This window comes from Emys orbicularis, chromosome 2 (assembly GCF_028017835.1).
Source record: "Emys orbicularis isolate rEmyOrb1 chromosome 2, rEmyOrb1.hap1, whole genome shotgun sequence".
NCBI lineage: Eukaryota > Metazoa > Chordata > Testudines > Emydidae > Emys > Emys orbicularis.
The window spans coordinates 140,958,371-140,981,703 of NC_088684.1; the positions used below are offsets into that span (position 1 = coordinate 140,958,371).

At 43.9% G+C, this 23,333-nt stretch overlaps 1 protein-coding gene across 1 annotated transcript in view; it reads right to left on the bottom strand.

Annotated features, from left to right (window-relative positions):
- GFPT1 (glutamine--fructose-6-phosphate transaminase 1) overlaps positions 1-23,333 on the bottom strand; it is a 54,845-nt gene that overhangs the window by 26,617 nt on the left and 4,895 nt on the right. Inside the window, exons 2-3 of the mRNA XM_065398691.1 lie at positions 8,892-8,999; positions 8,431-8,538 (exon numbers count right to left, since the gene is read on the bottom strand). Coding sequence (XP_065254763.1) covers positions 8,431-8,538; positions 8,892-8,999 — 216 coding nt within the window. The remainder of the gene's footprint in view (positions 1-8,430; positions 8,539-8,891; positions 9,000-23,333) is intronic.

Here is a 23,333-nt window from a genome sequence, read left to right on the forward strand (position 1 = left end):
AATTAACGCTTGACCCGTCCACACAACGAAGCCATTTAATTCGAATTAAAGGGCCCTTTAATTCGATTTCTGTACTCCACCCCGACGAGCGGAGTAGCGCCAAAATCGAATTTGTCAATTCGAATTAGCGTTAGTGTGGCCGCAATTCGATGTTATTGGCCTCCAGGAGCTATCCCACAGTGCACCATTGTGACCGCTCTGGCCAGCAATCTGAACTCGCATGCACTGGCCAGGTGGACAGGAAAAGCCCCGGGAACATTTGAATTTCATTTCCTGTTTGCACAGCGTGGAGAGCACAGGTGACCACAGAGAGCTCATCAGCACAGGTAACCATGCAGGCTGATAATCGAAAAAGAGCACCAGCATGGACCGTACAGGAGGTACTGGATTTGATCTCTATATGGGGAGAGGATTCAGTGCTAGCTGAACTGCGTTCGAAAAGACGAAATGCCAAAACTTATGAAAAAATTTCCAAGGGCATGATGGAGAGAGGCCACAATAGGGACACAGATCAGTGCCGCGTGAAAGTCAAGGAGCTCAGACAAGCCTATCAAAAAGCAAAGGAGGCAAACGGTCGCTCCGGGTCAGAGCCGCGGACATGCCGCTTCTACGCTGAGCTAAATGCATTTCTAGGGGGGGCCGCCACCACTACCCCACCTCTGACTGTGGATTCCGAGCTGGGGATAATCTCATCAGGTACACCTGATGATTCCGCGGAAGGGGAAGAGGAGGAGGAGGAGGACGAGCTGGCAGAGAGCACCCAGCTCTCCGTTCTCCCCAACAGCCAGGAACTGTTTCTCACCCTGACTGAAGTACCCTCCCAAGCCTCCCAAGCCAGCACCCAAGACCATGACCCCATGGAAGGGACCTCAGGTGAGTTTACCTTTTAAAATATAAAACATGGTTTAAAAGCAAGCATTTTTAATGATTAATTTGCCCTGAGCACTTGGGATGCATTCGCAGCCAGTACAGCTACTGGAAAAGTCTGTTAACATGTCTGGGGATGGAGCGGAAATCCTCCAGGGACATCTCCATGAAGCTCTCCTGGAGGTACTCCAAAAGCCTTGCCACAAGGTTTCTGGGCAGTGCAGCCTTATTCCGTCCTCCATGGTAGGACACTTGACCACGCCATGCTAGTAGCAAGTAATCTGGTATCATTGCCTGACAGAGCCTGGCAGCGTATGGTCCCGGTGTTTGCTGGCATTCAAGCAACATCCGTTCTTTATCTTGCTGTGTAATCCTCAGGAGAGTGATATCGCTTAGGGTAACCTGGTTGAAATAAGGGAATTTAATTAAGGGGACTGAGGTGGCCGTTCCTACTGGGCTGTTTGCCTGTGGCTGAAAAGAAATCCTTCCCTGCATTTAGCCAAGTGCAAAGGGGGGGGGGAGGATTGGCCCAGAGCTTTTCGCGTTTTGCTAGCAGGGATCTTCCCTGATACCAGCCAGGCGGTGGGGGGAGGGAGAAAGCACTCATCCCAGAGAATTCATGGCGGGTGGTGGTGGGGGGGGGGTGTTAGTTTGGTTCCTGCAGGGATCTTCCCTGATACCAGCCACGCGGTGGGGGGAGGGAGAAAGCACTCATCCCAGAGAATTCATGGCGGGTGGGGGGGGGGGGGGTGTTAGTTTGGTTCCTGCAGGGATCTTCCCTGATACCAGCCACGCGGTGGGGGGAGGGAGAAAGCACTCATCCCAGAGAATTCATGGCGGGTGGGGGGGGGGGGGGTGTTAGTTTGGTTCCTGCAGGGATCTTCCCTGATACCAGCCACGCGGTGGGGGGAGGGAGAAAGCACTCATCCCAGAGAATTCATGGCGGGTGGGGGGGGGGGGGTGTTAGTTTGGTTCCTGCAGGGATCTTCCCTGATACCAGCCACGCGGTGGGGGGAGGGAGAAAGCACTCATCCCAGAGAATTGGATGGGGGGGGGGGGGGTGTTAACCTTCAGCAGCAGAAAACAAGCTAACAGGAAAACTGCAGCACAACGGGCTTTGCTTGGTATGTGGGAAAGCAGGGCGCAGAAGCCTAAAGACAGTGGCTTACCATGGCAGCATGCAAGGTGAATTCTGTTGCCCCGACCTGCGTCTGTGATCTCTAGCAGCAAAGCCACAGGCACTCAATATTAAGAGGCAAAATGCGACCTTGCACAGAAATCACATGTGCTATGTAATGTGAATAGTATACACCGTGAAAGAGTATAAGCATTGTTCTGAAAAATGTATCTTTTAAAAAAATTCTCTCCTTTTTTCACTCCCTCCAGCAGGTGCAAATGTTTCAAGCCTCCCTCCTCCTTCCCGAAGGCTATCCCAGATAAGGCGTCGTAAAAAAAAGACGAGAGAAGAGATGTTTTCCGAAATCATGCAATCCACCAGGAATGAAAGAGCTCATCTGAATGAGTGGAAGGAGACGGTTTGCAAGTATAGGAAAGAAGCCAGTGACCGTGAGGACAGAAGGGACCAACGTGAGGAGAGGAGAGACGCTCGAGATGAGAGGTGGCGGCAGGAAGATCAGAGGAGTCGGGAAGCAACGCTGGGGCTGCTGCGTGAGCAAACAGACATGCTCCGGCGTCTGGTGGAGCTTCAGGAACGGCTGCTGGAGAACAGAGTGCCGCTACAGCCCCTGTATAACCCCCCTACCTCCTCACCATGTTCCATAGCCTCCACACCCAGACGTGTAAGAACACGGGGGGGGAGGCTCCGTACACCCTCCCATTCCACCCCAGTGGACAGCCCAAGCAAAAGGCTGCCATTTTTTTAACCTTTTTTTACTGGGCTTTTCCTTCCCGCAGATCCTCCTCCCAAACCCCACTCAGGTTCTGTGCCGCTACAGCCCCTGTATAACCCCCCTACCTCCTCACCATGTTCCATAGCCTCCACACCCAGACGTGTAAGAACACGGGGGGGGAGGCTCCGTACACCCTCCCATTCCACCCCAGTGGACAGCCCAAGCAAAAGGCTGCCATTTTCTTAACCTTTTTTTACTGGGCTTTTCCTTCCCGCAGATCCTCCTCCCAAACCCCACTCAGGTTCTGTGCCGCTACAGCCCCTGTATAACCCCCCTACCTCCTCACCATGTTCCATAGCCTCCACACCCAGACGTGTAAGAACACGGGGGGGGAGGCTCCGTACACCCTCCCATTCCACCCCAGTGGACAGCCCAAGCAAAAGGCTGCCATTTTCTTAACCTTTTTTTACTGGGCTTTTCCTTCCCGCTGATCCTCCTCCCAAACCCCACTCAGGTTCTCTCCCTCTTTTTATAATCAATTAATAAAGAATAAATGATTTTTAAACAATGGTGACTTTATTTCCTTTGAAAGCAAGCTGGGGGAAGGGGGAGGGTGGGTTCCTTACAGAGAATGAGTCAATAAAGGGGGCGGGTTTTCAGGAAGGATAAACAAACATAAATTTCACACTGTAGCCTGGCCAGTCATGAAACTGGTTTTCAAAGCTTCCCTAATGCGCAGCGCTTCATCGTGTGCTCTTCTAATCGCCCTGGTGTCTGGCTGCGAGTAATCAGCAGCCAGGCGATTTGCCTCAGCCTCCCACCCTGCCATAAAGGTCTCCCCCTTGCTCTCACAGAGATTGTGAAGCACACAGCAAGCAGTAATAACAATGGGGATATTGGTTTGGCTGAGGTCTGAGCGAGTCAATAAGGATCGCCAGCGACCTTTTAAACGGCCAAATGCACATTCTACCATTATTCTGCACTTGCTCAGCCTGTAGTTGAACAACTCCTGACTCCTGTCCAGGCTGCCTGTGTATGGCTTCATGAGCCATGGCATTAAGGGGTAGGCTGGGTCCCCAAGAATAACAATTGGCATTTCAACATCCCCCACGGTTATTTTCTGGTCCGGAAAGTAAGTCCCTTGCTGCAGCCGTTTAAACAGATTGGTGTTCCTGAAGACGCGAGCGTCATGAACCCTTCCCGGCCAGCCCACATGGATGTTGGTGAAACGTCCCTTGTGATCCACAAGTGCTTGCAGCACCATTGAGAAGTACCCCTTGCGGTTTATGTACTGGGTACCCTGGTGCTCCGGTGCCAAGATAGGAATATGGGTTCCATCTATTGCCCCACCACAGTTAGGGAATCCCATTGCAGCAAAGCCATCCACTATGACCTGCACATTTCCCAGAGTCACTACCTTTCGTAGCAGCACCTCCGTGATTGCTTTGGCTACTTGCATCACAGCAGCCCCCACAGTAGATTTGCCCACTCCAAATTGATTCCCGACTGACCGGTAGCTGTCTGGCGTTGCAAGCTTCCACAGGGCTATCGCCACTCGCTTCTCAACTGTGAGGGCTGCTCTCATCTTGGTATTCTGGCGCTTCAGGGCAGGGGAAAGCAAGTCACAAAGTTCCATGAAAGTGCCCTTACGCATGCGAAAGTTTCTCAGCCACTGGGAATCGTCCCACACCTGCAACACTATGCGGTCCCACCAGTCTGTGCTTGTTTCCCGGGCCCAGAATCGGCGTTCCAAGCCTATAACCTGGCCCATTAACATCATAATCTCCAAAGCACCGGGGCCCGCGGTCTCAGAGAATTCTGTGTCCGTGTCCATGTCCTCATCACGCTGGTCGCTGCGCTGCAATCGCCGCCTCCTCATCCTCGCCTCTTTTTTCTGGTCCTGTGTAAGCATAAACTCCACGAGAAAGCGCGAGGTGTTTATAATGTTCAAGACTGCGTTCTGGAGCACAACGGGATCCATGCTTGATGCAGAATGGAGTCTGCAGAGTTCACTCAGGAAAAAAGGCGCGAAATGGTTGTCTGCCGTTGCTTTCAGGGAGGGAGGGGGAGGCTGTACCCAGAACTACCTGCGACAATGTTTTTTGCCCCATCATGCACTGGGGTCTCAACCCAGAATTCCAAGGGGGGTGGAGACTGCGGGAACTATGGGATAGCTATGTAAAAGCTACTCACAATGCAACGCTCTGGAAATCGATGCTACTATGGTAGCTTGGACGCAAACCACCGAATTAATGGTGCCTAGTGTGGCCGAATACATTCGAATTTATAAAATCGGTTTCCTAAATTCGAATTATATAAATTCGAATTAATCCTGTAGTGTAGACATACCCTAAGTCTCACTCGTCTGGCGATTCCATTCCTTTTTATTCTCAAAAAGAAAATAACCTTTAACAAGTCATCCAATTTTATTTTCTTCCCTTGTGTTGGCCCATTATCTATTGAAATATTAGCTCTGCCTGACCAAGCATAATCACCTTACACAATATTAAATTAGAATCCCCAACAGTAACAATGTAGTGCCTGGAAAGTATCAAATTAATCTTCTCTTGGTAGAAGTTCATCCTTTTGTTCAGAGATTACCTTTTCTGTCTTTCTTAATAGCTTTTCATAGACCATAATATAGTTTTCTAAATTGTTTTTAGTTTTCTAAATTGATTTTACCACAAGTGCTTAAATCTTACCATTATTCCAGTGTCTTTCTTTTTTACTGAATATATACAATATAGCCTTGTTTATTCAGACTTTGGACTTAGCTGAATTAAGGTCAGGTCCACGCATTTCATTTGGATCAATGAGGTTTTACTATCTTAGTAATGGTAAAATTACATTAAAAGGCTACAGAATCAGTTTCTCGTAAGTTTCATATATGAGAATCCTTTAAGTTAAATAAATATGCTGTAACTGAAGTTACTAACACCCGAAAATCAGGATATTAACTAGAAACAGACAACCATCAACTATGGTGGCAGATACCTGCAAGTTCATGCAGTGCTTACCCATACTTTACAGAAAACAATTGTTTGCAGTTTTGTTTCCTGCAGAGATGTGACTAATTTAAAATCTGACTCTATCCAGGACATAAAAGGGTTTAGAAATAGAAAGCAGAATACCTCACTTCCTGCTTTCTCATCAATTTGACAGTTCCACTTATAAGTATATTAGTATTTTTTCTTAACCAATTCCTTAGCTCATCTACTGCGCACCTCAAGATAAAACTAGGTTTGCACTATAAGATGTTTAGGTTATTCAGAAACTCAAAGTCAATTTATTAAGGCTAAATTCAAAATGTCCTAGTGGATGATTTTTTTCCTGCTTGCAGGGGAGGAGGGAGTTTATTTTTTAGAACTGAAATAAAATATATCCATATATAGATGGATTCTTATTAATGCTGTAATATTATTTTCACTATTTTGCTTTATTTGGATGAGAAACCAATGCACAGTTAATTCCCTTTCTAAAAGGTTGCTCCTTATTTTGAGAACATTTTAAATTTACCAAGCTAAATGGGCCCCAATCCAGCAAATATTTACAAGCACTTGTGAATCCTAATGAATTAAATGGGACTACTCTTGGGTGTGAAGTAAGGCTGTCGATTAATTGCAGTTAACTCACGCGATTAACTCAAAAATATTAATTGTGATTAATTGCAGTTTTATTCACTGTTAAACAATAGAATACCAATTGAAATATATTAAATATTTTGGATGTTTTTCTACATTTTCAAATATATTGATTTCAATTACAACACAGAATACAAAGTATACAGTACTCACTTTATATTATTTTTATTACAAATATTTGCACTGTAAAAATGATCAAAGAAATAATATTTTTCAATTCACCTCATACAAGTATCGTAGTGCACTCTCTAACATGAAAGTGCAACTTACAAATGTAGATTTTTTTTTGGTTACATAACTGCACTCAAAAACAAAACAATGTAAAACTTTAGAGCCTACAAATCCACTCAGTCCTACTTCTTTTAAAGCCAATCACTAAGAGAAACAAGTTTGTTTACATTTACAGGAGACAATGCTGCCCACTTCTTATTTACATCACCTGAAAGTGAGAACAGATGTTCACATGGTACTTTTGTAGCCGGCATTGCAAGGTATTTACAGATATGCTAAACATTCGTATGCCCCTTCATGCTTTGGCCACCATTCCAGAGGACATGCTTCCATGCTGATGACGCTTACTGAAAAAATAATGCGTTAATTAAATTTGTGGCTGAACTCCTTTGGGGGAGAATTTTATGTCTCATGCTCTTGTGTTTTACCCACATTCTGCCACATATTTAATGTTATAGCAGTCTCGGATGATGACCCAGCATGTTGTTCACTTTAAGAACACTTTCACTGTAGATTTCACAAAATGCAAAGAAGGTACCAATGTGAGATTTCTAAAGATAGCTACAGCACTCAACCCAAGGTTTAAGAATCTGAAGTGCCTTCCAAAATCTGAGAGGGACGAGGTGTGGAGCATGCTTTCAGAAGTCTTAATAGAGCAACACTCTGAAGCAGAAACCACAGACCCCGGACCACCAAAAAAGAAAATCAACCTTCTGCTGGTGGCATCTGACTCAGATGATGAAAATGAACATGCATTGGTCTGCACTCCTTTGGATCGTTATTGAGCAGAACCCATCATCAGCATGTCCTCTGGAATGGTGGTTGAAGCATAAGGGACATATGAATATTTAGCGCATCTGGCACGTAAATATCTTGCAATGCTGGCCACAACACTGCCATGAGAACGCCTGTTCTCACTTTCAGGTGACATAGTAAACAAGAAGCGGGCAGCATTATCTCCTGCAAATGTAAACAAACTTGTTCGTCTGAGCAATTGGCTTTAAAAGAAATAGAACTGAGTGGACTTGTAGGCTCTAAAGTTTTACATTGTTTTATTTTGGAATGCAGATTTTTTGTACATAATTCTACATTTGTAAATTCAACTTTCATGATAAAGATATTTGACACAGTACTTGTATTAAGTGAATTAAAAAATACTATTTTATTTTTACAGTGCAAATATTTATAAAAAATAAATATAAGGTGAGCACTGTATACTTTGTATTCTGTGTTGTAATTGAAATCAAAATATTTGAAAATGTGGAAAACATCCAAAAATATTTATATAAATAGTAGTCTATTATTGTTTAATTGCGCGATTAATGTGTTTAATCGCTTGACAGCCCTAGTGTAAAGTTAAGCAAGTGCTTAAGTACTTTGCTGGATTTGGGCCTTAAACTGTACTGATCTAAAAATTTCCACTTAATTAATACAACACAGAGATTAACTCAATATAATCAGTCAAATTTGTGAATTTCAGATTGTATGATGAACAAACCCTTAAAGAATATTTAAACTCCCTTGCCCTAGAAAAAACCCTAAGATGTTTATTAATACTTTTTTAGTTACATCTTCCACTAGTAAAGACATTTTTCTCCCATGTAAAACAGCACTGTACCTTTGTGCATATAGCGGCATACCAACACATAGATGATGATTTTACTAGGATTCAGCTTGACAGATCAAAGACTTCCTTGTTCAGAAGTTGTCCCCCCAAACAATACTAAGGACAGAATACGTACGATACAGAATATCTCAATATACATGAGATTGAGGTTAAAGGGTACTTAACATGCAAAGAATCTCAAGATATTTTTGGAAAGGGGAAGTGTAATACATACTGTTAATCTCTTCATCCAGAGCCTTCACTTTCCCCTTCTTTTTGATTAGTTGGATTTTGCCGGCATTAGCCTCCCAGTCTTTGTCATTTCCTCCATCGATTCCCACACCTAACAGTTTCCCGCAAGAAACAACAAATAAATTGTGAAGCACAGAAACTTATGTTGCACCATCTGTGTTTCATATTCAAGAAAACTGAGGGACAAACTTCAGGAACATATTATTAAAAGGCACGCTCAAATCCCTGAATGAAAGGCATTGAGAATATTTTTATGTAAATCTGCAATTACTACTCAGAAAACTTTTTACGTACTTTGGTGCAACAATGTTTTAATTTCCCGAAAACAGGAGGGCAGCGGAAAGCAAAGACTTATTTGTGACCACCTGCCTAATAAGCATACCAGTAAAATGGCAATTTACAATATAAAAAGAAAAATAATTGTTACTTTATCGAATGACCTACCTGCAGAATCATATCCTCTGTACTCCAATCTCTGAAGCCCTTTGATAAGGGTCTCCAGGATCTCCCGTCTTGTCCTGGGAACATGGTAGTTTAGGTAAGCAAAGATGCCTAGGGAAAAGAAAGGTATATTCTAAGAGTGGTCCATTTAACTTGATGACAAAGCACCAAATGACAGAATGTTGTGTTGGATTTCCACAGGCACAAAGGATAAGGTGCAAGATCTGCCATGCTGAAGTTAACCCTTGCCATTGTACATTATAATTCTCTTGCAGGAAAGTCCCATTAAATTCTTATCCTTTCCACCTCTATTCTAAGTTCTCTAAGGGCAGGGACAGTGTTTACACTTGGGAAACCAAAGCTAAAGCATCAGCCCCACTATTTACATGGCACTAAAACCAACTGAACAAAGTAGTAAACCAATAGAGAGAAGCTTGGTAGAGCTGGGGACTGAACTTTCACGTGAGCTGGACTTTGACTATGGAACTCACTGCCCTAAGACAGAACCACCACTGAACTATTTCCGAACTATAGTTCAGATTCAGGAAACTGCTAAAGCAAATGCTTAATTTAAGCACCTACTTAAGCACTGTCCTGAATAGGATTTTTTTCCTGAACTGGGACCCACATGCAGAACTTACTTCTTCAATACAGCTTCCCCTCAATGCGTTCTGCACACAGACAGATAGGCAACACACCCATTGACTCATACACGCTAAAATCCTTATAAATGAATCAAGCTATTTCCCCTTTAGGCTGGGAAGGAAGAATAAAAATAGAAATAACAATTTCTCTAACACTTGGCAGGCACTCAGATACTATGGTGATGGAGGCACGTAAGTACTTCGCTCTATAATGAAAATTTAATTATTTGGATCTTTTCCAGAAAGATTCCATTTGCTACTGCGATAAAGCAGCAACACATGACATTTACTCGGATGAAGATCATTTGTACTAGAAACTATTCCTTCACCTTGCCCTAAGATTTCAGCAAAGAAAAGACATCAGTGAGTATAAAAGTGCGACAAGTTTGTAAATTTAAAACATACACCTATACCCCTACACAGCGTAAACTTCCAAACGTGACTAGTGATTTTGAGTTCCCAACATGACACACCTTAGAGAGTTTTTCAGAAAACGGATGCTCAATTATTGCCAAAACTTTGATTATTTTTAAGATCACTCAAAAACAGGCACTCCAAATTCACTTTAGAAAAAGTAGGCTATATTTTTAATCAATATGTCTCCATCCTCCTCATCCATACTCTGCTAAGTAGTCTGTACACATGCAAGGAGACCTCAAAGATTATAGGTCTACTTGTATACATAAGGACTATTCACATAAGTAAGCATCTGCAAGATCATGCCCTTAAATGGCTTGTGTTACTGTTATCCTAGATAATTCAAAGCCTGCTAATCGTTTTCTTTTTATGCTGAGAAGTATGAGCAGAGAATTCTAGGTTTACAGATGTACCGAATCTCATGTTACAAAGCCTTAAAATGTTTACCAGGTACCTATTTCCCTGAGGCAGACAAGCAGATATGTGGGACTTGCAGCAAGGTAGTACTGTACCCTAGACCTAGACCCTGATCACTATGGTGAGGAAAAGCTCTGTCAGCCGGGAGACAGTTGGGAGCTGCTGGAGGCTGTCACCATGGCCGGAGTCTTTCATGGGGACAGGGAAAGGCTCTGGCAGTGGGACATTACACTGCTGAAAACAACAGTGGGAGGCAGCTCTTGGGTGCATACAGAGCTGCGTAGGGTGCATCCTCAAGGGTTCAGGTGTGCAGGGCACGCTACTCCCGTAAGTCATGCCTTACAGTCTACAGTGCTATTTATACCGGGGCTAGCGGGGCCTGCAGTGTCTGTACTCGACACATCACCCTACCTGTAGAGGTATCTTCAGTGTTCAGAGCGAGAGTGCAATTTACAACAGTCCCGTCAGTTTCACTGATTTTGCTCAGAACATTCTGAACAAGATTTTTGTAAATTCCACTCTGCTGCTGCCAGCTGGGGTGGGGTGTGGCCAGGGAACTTCCTGTAGCCACTGAGTGAGTAGGGATGACATTGCAAGCAATAAGATATCTGCAGTTAAATAACTAACTATCTCTGCTGCAGTTTGAAACATTTCATTTTAAGAATCCCTTCCTGACCCTCTTCCAATCCCTTCCCTCCCATTTGGCTTAGAATTTTACTGTTGGCTAATTAGATACATTTAGTTTCTTACATTTCCAGAACTGCATTCCTCAAGTACACAACCACACTCCTCTCTGCAACTGAACAGACTGCAGAAAGTTGCCATCTCAAGACACTGAGGCTGAAGGATAGCACATTTCAACTACATTCTGGCCTCCTAAAAACCTTTAAATAACTTCCAGTCTTACACTCACCAGTGCTCCTCTGATCACACTTGCTTTGGCCTAGTCTACCCCTAACACTCAGGTCAACCTAGCTACATCGATCATGGCTGTGAAAAATTTCACACTCTCAGCACCACAGTTAGGTCAGGCTAACCCCTGGTGTAGAAGCAGCTAGTTGGCAGAAGGATAAATCTTTCATCAGCCTACCTACCACCTTTCGGAGACATGGATTAATGGAAAAACCCCTTCCACTGATAAGGGAAGCATCCACACTACAGCGGCTCAGCTGCAGCGCCTTCACTGTGTGGTTGCAGCGTAAACGTGGCCTTCCTTTGTTATTGCTGATCAGTACACTTGTAAAGCTGCGCAATGAAGCCTTACTTCAGTAAAATCCTAAAAAGCTGCATGTAATCCTACACCGTTTCAGACGGCTGCCGCTGAGAAAGCGCTAGTGTGCAGAGGCACAGATATTAAATGCTTTCTATTTCTCTTCCCAAGCTAGCGAGAGAGATTCTGAAGACCAAAGGGTACAGAAGAGAAGAGAAATTCGCAGAATGTAGGGATCAGATAATTCTAACTCTTTTGACTTCCAAATCTCTCCAGGTCAAAAAGCTAGCCCAAATCAGTAGAAATTTAAAATTACTATGTAATGGCTGTTTAGTTTCCATTCATACGCAAAATGAGTTGGTGGTCTCATGGTCTTTGTCCGGTTTCTAGTGGACAGGTATCTACCCCACAGAATCACAACTGCTATAGCACTTTTAACAAGATGCCAAAGACTGAATGAGCATCAAGACCAAACTATCCTCCCTCACCTAGAGATGGTTCATCTGGAATAGGCTTGAGACACACCACTGCCTATTTTCTATTTGTTCTGTAGCTAAAAGGAAACTTTCACCTGTAAAAGCTGTCGATCTGGCACTTGTCTTGAGCTCTAAAAATGTACTAATGTTTTAAAAATAACAAACAGCTCACTCATGAGGTTAGCAGAGAAGAAATTTGGATCCAAGGCTAAAAATGTCACAAGAGGCAGAGAAAAAATATAGCTCTCTACATCAGAAATGTCGAATTCACGAATCAGAATGGTCAGTTACCGACAATACAGTCATTAGAACTAATAATACAGTATACGTCAAGAAATTGAAGAGATGTTCCAAAAGGAAGAGGATACAAAGACTGAGAGATTCAGTTTCCGGTTGGCTTCAGCCGTTATCTTGATGGATGAACTCATCCCACTTGGGAAGATAATGGAAACCTTCATAGTAAACCAAAATTTCTAAAACTAACCAATGATCAAGGCAGAGGAAAAGTAGGAGAAAAAGGTTTCAAAACCCTTCTGAGAGAGAGGAAGGCAGAATGATAATGCAATACAAATAAAAAGGCAGCACAGATTGTCTAATCACTTTAAAAATATGATATACTAGGTAAAAGTGATTAAAGAATAAATTTCCTTACCTATGTTACTAGCAAAACTAGTAGTTAAAAAACTAAACATTTGAAAAATCCTTTCACCATTTATGCTGTTTGTCCATGCTGAGTGATGTATTAACAATTAAAAAAAATAGACTCTTCAATTTCACTTTTGTTTGGAATAAGTTTCTAGTCTTTCACTTTCTGGTTTCCATGCACTAACATAGTGAACCTTTGGTTTCACAGCACTGCAAGGGAAGACATCAATCCAAATGTAAAAAATAATTTCATTTGAGATTTGTTTCTTGTAATATTTTTAAAGGGTGTTTCTGGCAATATTTAGGTTCTGTGATTGATTAAAAAAGAATCAGAATGGAATTCTATGTTTGTTATGTTTCTCTATCAAATTTCCTCCATTTGCAAGTGAAAGATTTTATTTTCCCTAACTACCAGTAATAAAGGTTCTGCAGATCAAATTACGACACCCCTCCTACCCCCGCTGTATTTGTGCAACCTCATTGTCTTCAGATCACACCTTCAGTTATACCTGCGCAAGCCCAGGTAAAGGAATGCTGTTATGTTGGTATAACTAAAAATACACTTTGAAGACAATGAGGTTGTACAGCCATATCTGAAAGAATAATCTGGCCTGCAGAACCTTTGTTTCTGGTGATAATGAATGAGATGAAGACAAGCCATTTCTCTCTCTGAGCCCAGGGTAAGGTCAGCTAGGGAAAAGAACATCTTTTTATTTGTAAACTGAGCAAAGAGATCTTTTCAATGAGCACCAAAATGCTGCCACTTCTATCATACAGCACCTCTAGTGTAGGCTATAAAAACCATTTTTTTTTCTAAGTACCAGAAGCATACCACTTTCACAAAAGCAAAGCCACAGTAGTGACTTTCCCACTCTCTGATGGTCAGTTCCCCCACCCCCATTCAAGTAGATAAAAAGATAACAGCCAATTAGCTCTTTGCAGCTGTTGGGAGTGTTATGGGTGGAGCTGGTCAGAAAGGAGTGTATTCTTTTGTCAAAAAAATGCTAATTTTGTTGAAATCTAAGCATTCCCCAGGGACATGTCGATTTCCAAGCAATTCTAAGGGAAACCAGACAGGTTCCACCCTGCCTGTCTGGTTTCCTACTGGCTCTACCCTGGTGCCCTGCTGGGGAGTCAAGCGCCCACAAGCCTTGAAACTCTTAACTTTTGGGGCTACCAGTGTCCCTGGGAACCTGCAAGGCAAACTGCACTGATTCATGGGGGGAGGGATAGCTCAGTGGTTTGAGCATTGGCCTGCTAAACCCAGGGTTGTGAGTTCAATCCTTGAGAGGGCCACTTGGGGATCTGGGGCAAAATCAGTACTTGGTCCTGCTAGTGAAGGCAGGGGGCTGGACTCAATGACCTTTCAAGGTCCCTTCCAGTTCTAGGAGATGGGATATCTCCATTAATTTCAAATTCCTGCTATATATTCCAATGGCTAGAGGGAACCATTGTGACCATGCAAGTATAGGTCACAGGGCAGAGAGCTCCCCCAAAATCATTCTTAGGGCATACATATCTTTTTTAAAAAATCCAATCTTCATTTAAAAATGGTCAACGATGGAGAATCCATAAGCCTTGGCAAATTGTTCTAATTACTCTGTGTTAAAAACATACACCTTATTTCCTGTCTGAAATTATCTAGCTTCAACTTCTAGCCATTGGATCTTGTTAGACCTTTCTCTGCCAGACTGAAGAGTCCATTATCAAATATTTGTTCCCCAGGTAGACACGTACAAATTGTAATCGAGTCACCCCTTAACCTTCTCCTTGTGTTAAGATAAATACAAGGAGTTCCTTGAGTCTATCACTATGAAGGTATGTTTTCTAATCCTTTAATCATTCTCGTGGCTCTTTTCTGAACCCTCTACAATTTAAGAACATAAGAACGGCTGTACTGGGTCAGACCAAAGGTCCACCTAGCCCAGTATCCTGTTTTCCGACAGTGGCCAATACCAGGTGCCCCAGAGGGAATGAACAGAACAGGTCATCATCAAGTGATCCATGCCCTGTTGCCCATTCCCAGCTTCTGGCAAATAGAGGCTAGGGACACCATCCCTGTCCATCCTGACTTACAACCATTGATGGACCTATCCTCCATGAATTTATTTAGTTCTTTTTTGAACCATTATAGTCTTGGCCTTCACAACATCCTCTGGCCAAGAGTTCCACAGGTTGACTGTGCATTGTGTGAAGAAATACTTCCTTTTGTTTGTTTTAAACCTGCTGCCTATTAGGCCTTGGCTACACTTGCAGCTGTACAGCACTGTGAGGTAAACCTGTCTTCGTACAGCTGAGTGGGGAAAAGCACTGCAGTCTGTCCACACTGACCGCTGCCAGCGCAGTGGCGTGGCCACACTTGCAACATTTGCAGCTGTGTTGGGAGCGGTGCATTATGGGCAGCTATCCCAGCATTCATGTGGCTGCAAAGTGCTTTTCAAAACGGGGTGGGGTGGAGTGTGACAGGGAGTGCGGGGGGAGAGAGAGTGCTTTTTGGAGCCTGTCAGCACTCTATTTTGCAAGTTCCGAACTCCCGGCCCCCTGCTCATTCATTCACTCACTCAAAGCAAACAGCAAACTGTTTGCTTTTTCTCTTTGAAACCGGCACTTCTGCATTCCTGCAGCTGGTCTCAGCAATGGAGAGGATTGGCTACTTGACAAGGTGATTAGTACAGCCCTACAAGCATTTACACTCACACCCCTGAGTCATAGCCACTCCGCTGTATCTCTTATTCCTCTCAGAGATGTGGAGTACCTTCAGTGCTGCAGCCACGGAGATACAGCGCTGTAAGTGCCGTGCCAGTGTGGACGGGGAGTGAGTTACAGCGCTGGGGGAGGCTTTACAGCGCTGTAACTCACAAGTGTAGCCAAGGCCTAAATTTCATTTGGTGACCCCTAGTTCTTGTGTTATGAGAAGGAGTAAATAACACTTCCTTATCTACTTTCTCCACACCAGTCATGATTTTATAGACCTCTATCATATCCCTCCTTAGTCATCTCTTTTCCAAGGTGAAAAAAATCCCAGCTTTATTAATCTCACCTCATATGGAAGCTGTTCCATACCCCTAATCGTTTTTGTTGCCCTTTTATGAATCTTTTCCAATTCCAATATAACTTTTTTGAGATGGGGCGACCATATCTGCACACAGTATTCAGGGTGTGGGTGTAGCATGGATTTATATAGAGGCAATATGATATTTTCTGTCTTATCTATCCCTTTCCTAATGATTCCCAATATTCTGTTCACTTTTTTGACTGCTGCTGCACATTGAGTGGATGTTTTCAGAGAACTCTCCACAATGACTCCAAGATTTCTTTCTTGAGTGGTAACAGCTAATTTAGACCCCATCATTTTATATGTATAGTTGGGATTATGTTTTCCAATGTGTATTACTCTCCATTCTGAAAACTGATCATTTAGTCCTACACTTTGTTTCCTATCTTTTAACCAGTTACCGATCCATGAGGGGACCTTCCCTCTTAGTCCATGACAGCTTAAGAGCCTTTGATGAGGGACTTTGTCAAAGGCTTTTATCAACATCTTTCTTGAACTGTAGGCACCAGAACTGGACATGGTATTCCAGCAGTGGTCACATCAGTGCCAAATAAAGAGGTAAAATAACCTCTCTACTCTGACTCGAGATTCCCGTTTATGCATCCCAGGATCACATTAGCTATTTTTGCCAGAGCGTGGCACTGGGAGCTCATGCCCAGCTGATTATCCATCCTCTCTCACAATAAAACGTTTTCATAGACAGGGCTCCCAGGACTACCATGGTCCTGGCTCCTTGCCAGAAACCCTGGGAGCTCTGAGCAGCCTGCAGGGGCATGCAGAAACTTTGCAAAGAAGTCAAAATAGAGTGTTGTTCCCCCCCCCCCCTTTTTTTTTTTTTGAAGTCCTGTACGTCTGGAAATGTCAAAGTTTGGGTTTTTTGCTCCATTTGGGGAAGAAAAATATTTGAAGTTTCAGAATTTCCTGAGGAACAGGAATTCCAGTTCCCAGTTACCAAGCAGCAGCCGTGTCATTGAGCTGGAGGTGTGGCTGAAATGTAAGAATGCCACTGTGCCCATACCCTTATTAACAGGCTCTGGAGTGAATCAGAAAGAGTGAAGACTACAGTGAAACAGGAGAAAGTCCTTGTTACTGACTGATAAGCACATATTCTAACCTAACACCACTGACAACACTAGGTGAAATAAATGTCATGGCGAACGAGTTAGTTCTGTAAGTTCCTGAAGAGTGTTTTTTATATATTCATAAAACTTGCATTAAAAAAAAAAGTACCAAAGGCCCTAACTTGTGCTAATTTAAGTCATAGGAGATTTGAGAGGCTCAGGAGATAGAATCAGATTCCTCTGCAATTGATTATGGGCATAATACTGAGACCATCCAGATTAAAAAGATAATTTATGTGTTTAAAACATGTTAGCACAACTCAGTTTTAAACAGAACTTTGCATCTAGTGTAGACAGCGCAAGGTGCATTTAAAAACACATTAGCAGCATCCCAGCTCTTTGGTCTCACCATCTGTCTCTTACCAAGACTGGTCTTCTTCCAACCAGCACCTCATTCCAATGCTCCAGTGCCAGTCATCTTTATCCAAGGCACACAGCTGAAAAACATGGATCAGTTCAAGTCTTTGGGCAGCACCATCTCTAGTGACAGTCCCCTTGATAAGGAATTTGCCTCCAGAACCAGTAAAGCCAGCCAGGCCCTTGGCCGACATCAAACAAAAGTCCTTAACCAACACAACATTTGTCCCTCCACCAAACTGAAGATCTACAGTGCAGTGGTCCTAACATCTCTTCTGTATGGATCTGAGACAAGAACTTCTTATTGACCGCACATTAAACAGCTTGAGCAATTTCACATGCACTCCCTCTGCTCAATAATGAGCATTCGCTGGCAGGACAGAGTGACCAATGCTAAGGTCCTTGAGAGAGCAAAAACAACCAGCCTTGAAGAAATGTTATTGAGAGCACAATTTAGGTGGACCGGACGTGTCATCAGAATGGAAAAACCGTGTCTCCCAAAACAGATCCTGTATGGGGAGCTGAGTCAGGGCAAAAGAAAGAAGGGTCGTCCATATAAGTGATTCAAAGTTAACCTGGAGAGCAGTCTCCAGTGGGCTGGCATCAGTCTCAAAGAACCCAAGCAAATGGCTCAGAACAGGACTCACTGGTGGCCTCTAACAAGATCAGCCTGCGACAAGTTCAAGTGGGATCGACGAAATCGTCTCCAGGCTGCACGTGAAAGGTGCCACAGATCAGCATCGTCAAACATCATGGATATGGACTTCCCATGCCTTCTGTGAAGCCAACTCTGTGCATCAGGCTTTGGACTTCAGAGTCATATGCGTAGCCATAGATGAGAATTGTGACAATATAATCATCATCATTAGCAATGGATTACCAACAACACAGCAGGTTGTATATCTTTTTAAACACACCTTGTCCGGTCTGTGCTAGATACAAAGTCCGATTTAAAATTCTATCAGTTGAAACATGCTTAACAATAGGGTTTGAAACACAACCTATTCTCCCAGTGTAGGCAAGAGGTGCTGCCAACTATCAGCTCCCATTCAACTCATCGGACGCTCAGCCCTATCTTAGGGCTTGTCTACACTGGCAATTAACAGCGCTGCAACTTTCTCGCTCGGGGGTGTGAAAAAACACTCCCCTGAGTGCAGCAAGTTTTAGCGCCGTAAAGCAACAGTGTAAACAGTGCCCCAGCGCTGAGAGCTATGCCCCTAATTGAGGTGGTTTTTTTAGAGCGCAGGGAGAGCTTTTTCCCAGCACTCTGCCGTGACCAGACAAGGCACCTTAAAGTGCTGCCACTGTAGCACTTTAGCGTTGCCAGTGTAGACTAGCCCTAAGTATGCGTTTCTAGTACTCCTGTACTGAAACAGAGAAAGGTGTTACTCAAGCATTCTTTGTGGCAATCACCTAACTATACACTGCAACACTTTTGAGTAGACAAGCATCTTTGTTGGTGCACACTGTAGCTGTTGGCATTATTAATGGCTAGGCTGTGTTGGCAAGGGTGTCATACAAACAAACAGACTTCTTTTGAGATCATTAGCTCACTCTGATAGGACAAACTACGGTGCAACAAGGAAACAAGAATGAAACATCACAAGGGAGTTAATCATTGCATTCAATTAAGAATGACAAATTATGTTCCCTGAAACCAAGCTCCTTTCCTCCTCTTATTCATATTCAAAAAGAACACTGCCAAGAATACTGGGATAAAAAAAAAAAATCATCCAACTTCACAGCATTCCTTAAGATAGCATCTTCCAGGAATTTTCCAACAGATCCTTGCAGGCACATTAAAAATGCATCTACATGATTTCCTGAGATGATCACTAGCACTAACAAGTATGTGACTTCAGCATCATAAAGCAATAAAAAACAATTATGCCTGATTAATTTATGCATCTTTTCTCCCCAGGCAATTAGCAGGATAGTACTGCAATTTTCAACCAAAAAAATATTAGGAGAGGGAAAAATCTCTGGCTAGGATTACTATCAAGGTAGATCATTTCAGGGTCTAGAAATTTTGATACTGTTCCTTTAGAAATCTAGTCTAATAAACTGAATCCACATTTGTTCTGAAATAAACACAAGCACTAATTTGACTTAGGGGAAGTTGGAACAAATTATTTACTGCAGAGCTGTTACCAGAGAAGTCCTGTCTCCTACTACTGACTAGCAGTTAGAGCAGGGGTGGGGAAATTGCACGCAGCGGAGGGCCATGAATGTAGGGCTGGGGCAGGGGTGCGGGAGGGAGTGTGGGGTATGGAAGGGGGTGCGGTGTGCAGGAAGGGGCTCAGGGCAAGGGGTTGGGGCACAGGAGGGGTGTAGGGTGTACAAGGGGGCTCAAGGCAGGGGGTTGGGGTACAGGAGGGGTGCGGCAGGGGGCTCAAGGCAGAGAGTTAGGGGGCTCAGGGCAGGGGGTTGGGGTGCGGGGTGCAGGAGGGTTCGGGCTCTGGCCCGGCGCCGTGCAGCAGGGCTACAACAGGCTCCCTGCCTGCCTGCCCTGGCCCCGCTCCGGGCACCATGTCCCTGCGGCCCCCGGGGAGGGGGGAGGCAGAGGGCTCCATGTGCTGCCCTCCCCCAAAGCTCCCATTGGCCGCGGTTCCCCGTTCCCGGCCAATGGGAGCTGCGGGGGGTGCTGCCTGCAGGTGAGGGCAGCGCACGGCGCCCTCTGCCCCTTCCTCCCCCCCGCTCCTCCAGGGGCCGCAGGGACGTGGTGCCGTCTGCTTCCGGGAGCAGCATGGGACCCGTGGCGCCACGGGGGTGGTAATCCCGCGGGCTGGATCCAAAGCCCTGATGGACCAGATCTGGCCTGTGGGCCGTAGTTTGCCCACCCCTGAATTAGAGTTCTATGTCTTGCTTAGCACTGTGTGACCTTGAGCGAGTCACTTGATTTCTCTGTGATGGGTAAACTGAGTCTATAAAACAGCTGCTGTAAAGCTTAATGTGTTGAGATCCTACAGAAGCATTATTTATTTCTAATAGCAGCAGCCACATGCTAAGCACTTGTACAAACACAAAAAGAAACGTCCCTGCCTCAGACAGCTCACAATGCAAACCATTATTGCTACTGCACACAGTATTAGGGACTGTCTACACAAGGAGTTATTCAGGAACAGGACTTAACCCACTTGGGTTAAGCTAAACAGGAACAAGGCACTCTTGTTCTACAATAAGAGTGTCCACACATGGAGACTTAATGTGTACACAAGCTCTAAGGCAATGTTAATTAACTGTATATTTGTACCATGCTATAAGGTTGCCTTATATTTTTAGAGTAATTCCCACAGACTATCCTATCAATTCATCCGTGCACTAACACTAAAGGACTCCTTTGTCCTAATGGTAATGATTAAGGTCTTGATCTTGGAACGAAATCTGTCTGTGCGGAATTTGTTGCAAGAGCTGGTTCTAAATGAGATCAATCAATTAAACACCTGGTTAAATAAAAACACCTTACAAGCTGGGAGAGGGGAGGGAAGCAAGGACTTCTCTACAAATGAAACTGATGGAGAAACCAAATGCCAAAACATGTTCTAATATTAACCACAAAACCTAGGCACCAAAAGAAAGTAGTACATAAGGTAGGTATAACTTAATCCTACCTCAGCACAGGGAGATGAACTTGATGGCTTCTTGAGGTCCCTTCCAGCCCTACACTTCTATGCTTCTTTAACCAATGCTCAATTCTGCGAGGTGCCAATCACCCTGAATTTCAATTTACTCCACTGGGAGTAGAGGGTGCTCAACATCCTGCAGGATTGGATCCCTGTCATTTACCTGCTGGTTGCTAAATTCAACTGGAAAACTCTGTGAACCACTGAGTCCCGAGAAGATGCTAAGTCTGTGTAGTGATAGTCAACTGATGGGCAGAAATGAGCAGATGATTTATTATTATGGCTGCAGCCTACAGATGCTATAAAAGTAAGCTAACTAGCCTATCAGCTTTTCAAAGTAACTAAGAAAGAGGGCAGGAAAAACATCCATTTTGTGGAGGAACAATACTTGTTTCTTTACTGCTCAAATACAAGTAAGTGTCCTTATATATGAAAGACAAAATTTTTCCAAAGTGGAGGAATTATTGTTCCATCAAATCTAGCATCCCACCTCAAGTAGTTGCCATTCGCTGATGCCTCAGAGAAAAGCATCTAACTAGTTGTGCAATGGTGTTAATGGGATGAAAAAAACCCTCCTTCCTGACTCTTGCAGCAATCAGTCAGATTACATCCTGAATAACTACAAATAATATTAGACCTAAAATTATTCAGCCTTTAAAAAAAAAATCCAGCTGTAGTATCTGACTGGTTTGATTATTTACAGACTATTAGGCCTGATCACCTTGCAAAACCTGTTTTCAAACTATTTCTGAGGTCAGTCTGAACTGGTTAAGTGCATCCACACACCAGACTCACTTCATCCATCCAGATTACAGCCAGTAATCTGATTTGCCCTGCAAATACTGCATTATAGAAGCCTTGTATAACCAAACCTTACCAGCCCAACCACCAAACCAACACATCTGCCCCTTGCCATGGTGATTGTGATGGACAATAATATTTTATTCTTAACTAAAAACAAAAATCTTACTGCCCCAGGCAAGAGGGGAATAGCATTACAAAGGCTGGATCATTTGCTATGGGTGCAACCAAACAGGTTTAGCCTTCCTCATACAGTACTTGCCTTAAAGTATTTGAACTTTAAGTCATCAGTGCATTGAGATTTCAGGACCACTATTGCCAAGAGAGCAGAGCTAATAGGGTGAATGTAAAGTTAACAGCAACTGTTATGCTCTATTTAGGTTCTTATTCACATTGTCCGAATATAAAAATGCCTTCTAAACCATTTAGTGAATTAAACTAGTTTAAGAAGTCACAGACGAGATATTAAAGTAGATAAATGTACAACCTGTAAGAATTGAGAACTTTTAGCTAGCCATAATTTTTACAATAAATCAGTGGCCCTGTAGAACTTTACAGATGTTGCTATGTTGAATAACATGACCACTCCAAACTAGAGCTGGCTGAAACACAGGATGTCAATTTCACTCAGGAGCTACCCATGTTCCCAGGGTTTATGGCTCAGGGGCAGCACCTCCACAAAGACTATCCTGAGGCCTCAGTCTCCCAGGCCAGCTAGCTATTCAGGCTAGCCAACTCGCAAGCTGGTAGCCTGGGGAGCAAGCTGGCTCAAGGGTCTGGAAACCCTGGGGTCCCTGGCCCAGGGCTGTTACCAGATCCACAGACACTGGAAACCTGTCCCAGGACCTTCAGGTTCCCAGCACTGTGTCAGTAAGCTTGAAAGCTCTGAGCCCTCTCCCCAAAGATTTCCAGGCTGCAGGACTGGAGGCTAGACACAAAGAGCCCTGGCTAGAGCCAGGGTTCCCAGTGCTTTCAAGTTTCTTGCTAACGAGCTGGGAATCTAAAAGTCCTGAGAGCCCCAGCTCAAGCTGGGTCTCCCAGAGCTTCCCAGACACCAGAAATTTCCAGTTCAATGACATTTCCAACCAGCTCTACTCAGAACTGCATGGTGACAGCAGGAATAGAACTCAGGCCCTCCTGCTCCAAAAGCAAAGGCCCCTGCCACTTGACCTACAGGAGAAGCTGACGGCTGTTGTTAGTACAGGACCAAGAACATGCAACTAAATAGTTCAGATTCCATCCAACAGAGGAGAATTGTCCACAAAAGCACACCAATTCAACATACAGTGGTTTCAAGTAATTTAGCACCCCACCCCCTCCACACACAAGACCTTAATTTTCTACCTTTATGCATTCCCTGCAGCCAAATGCTCCCTCGCCTTTAATTCTGGCTCTGATGATATAAATTTTATTAGAGAATATTTAAAAATAAACGGTACAAAAGATTTGAAGAGTCAGTTGTCGATCATTGGGGGAACATACAGAGTATGGGGGGGATGTTGTTATGTCAGGGTTGGCAGCACACATAATACATACAGACTGTGATGTCTCCAATGGGGGGGTAAGCGGTGGGTGAGATCAAGACACAGTTGGTAAGTGGTGAGGGTCAATCATCCGCATAGGGGGTACAAATAGTCATGGGTACGAGTAGGTGGGCTGGGTAATGGTGATGGGGCGAC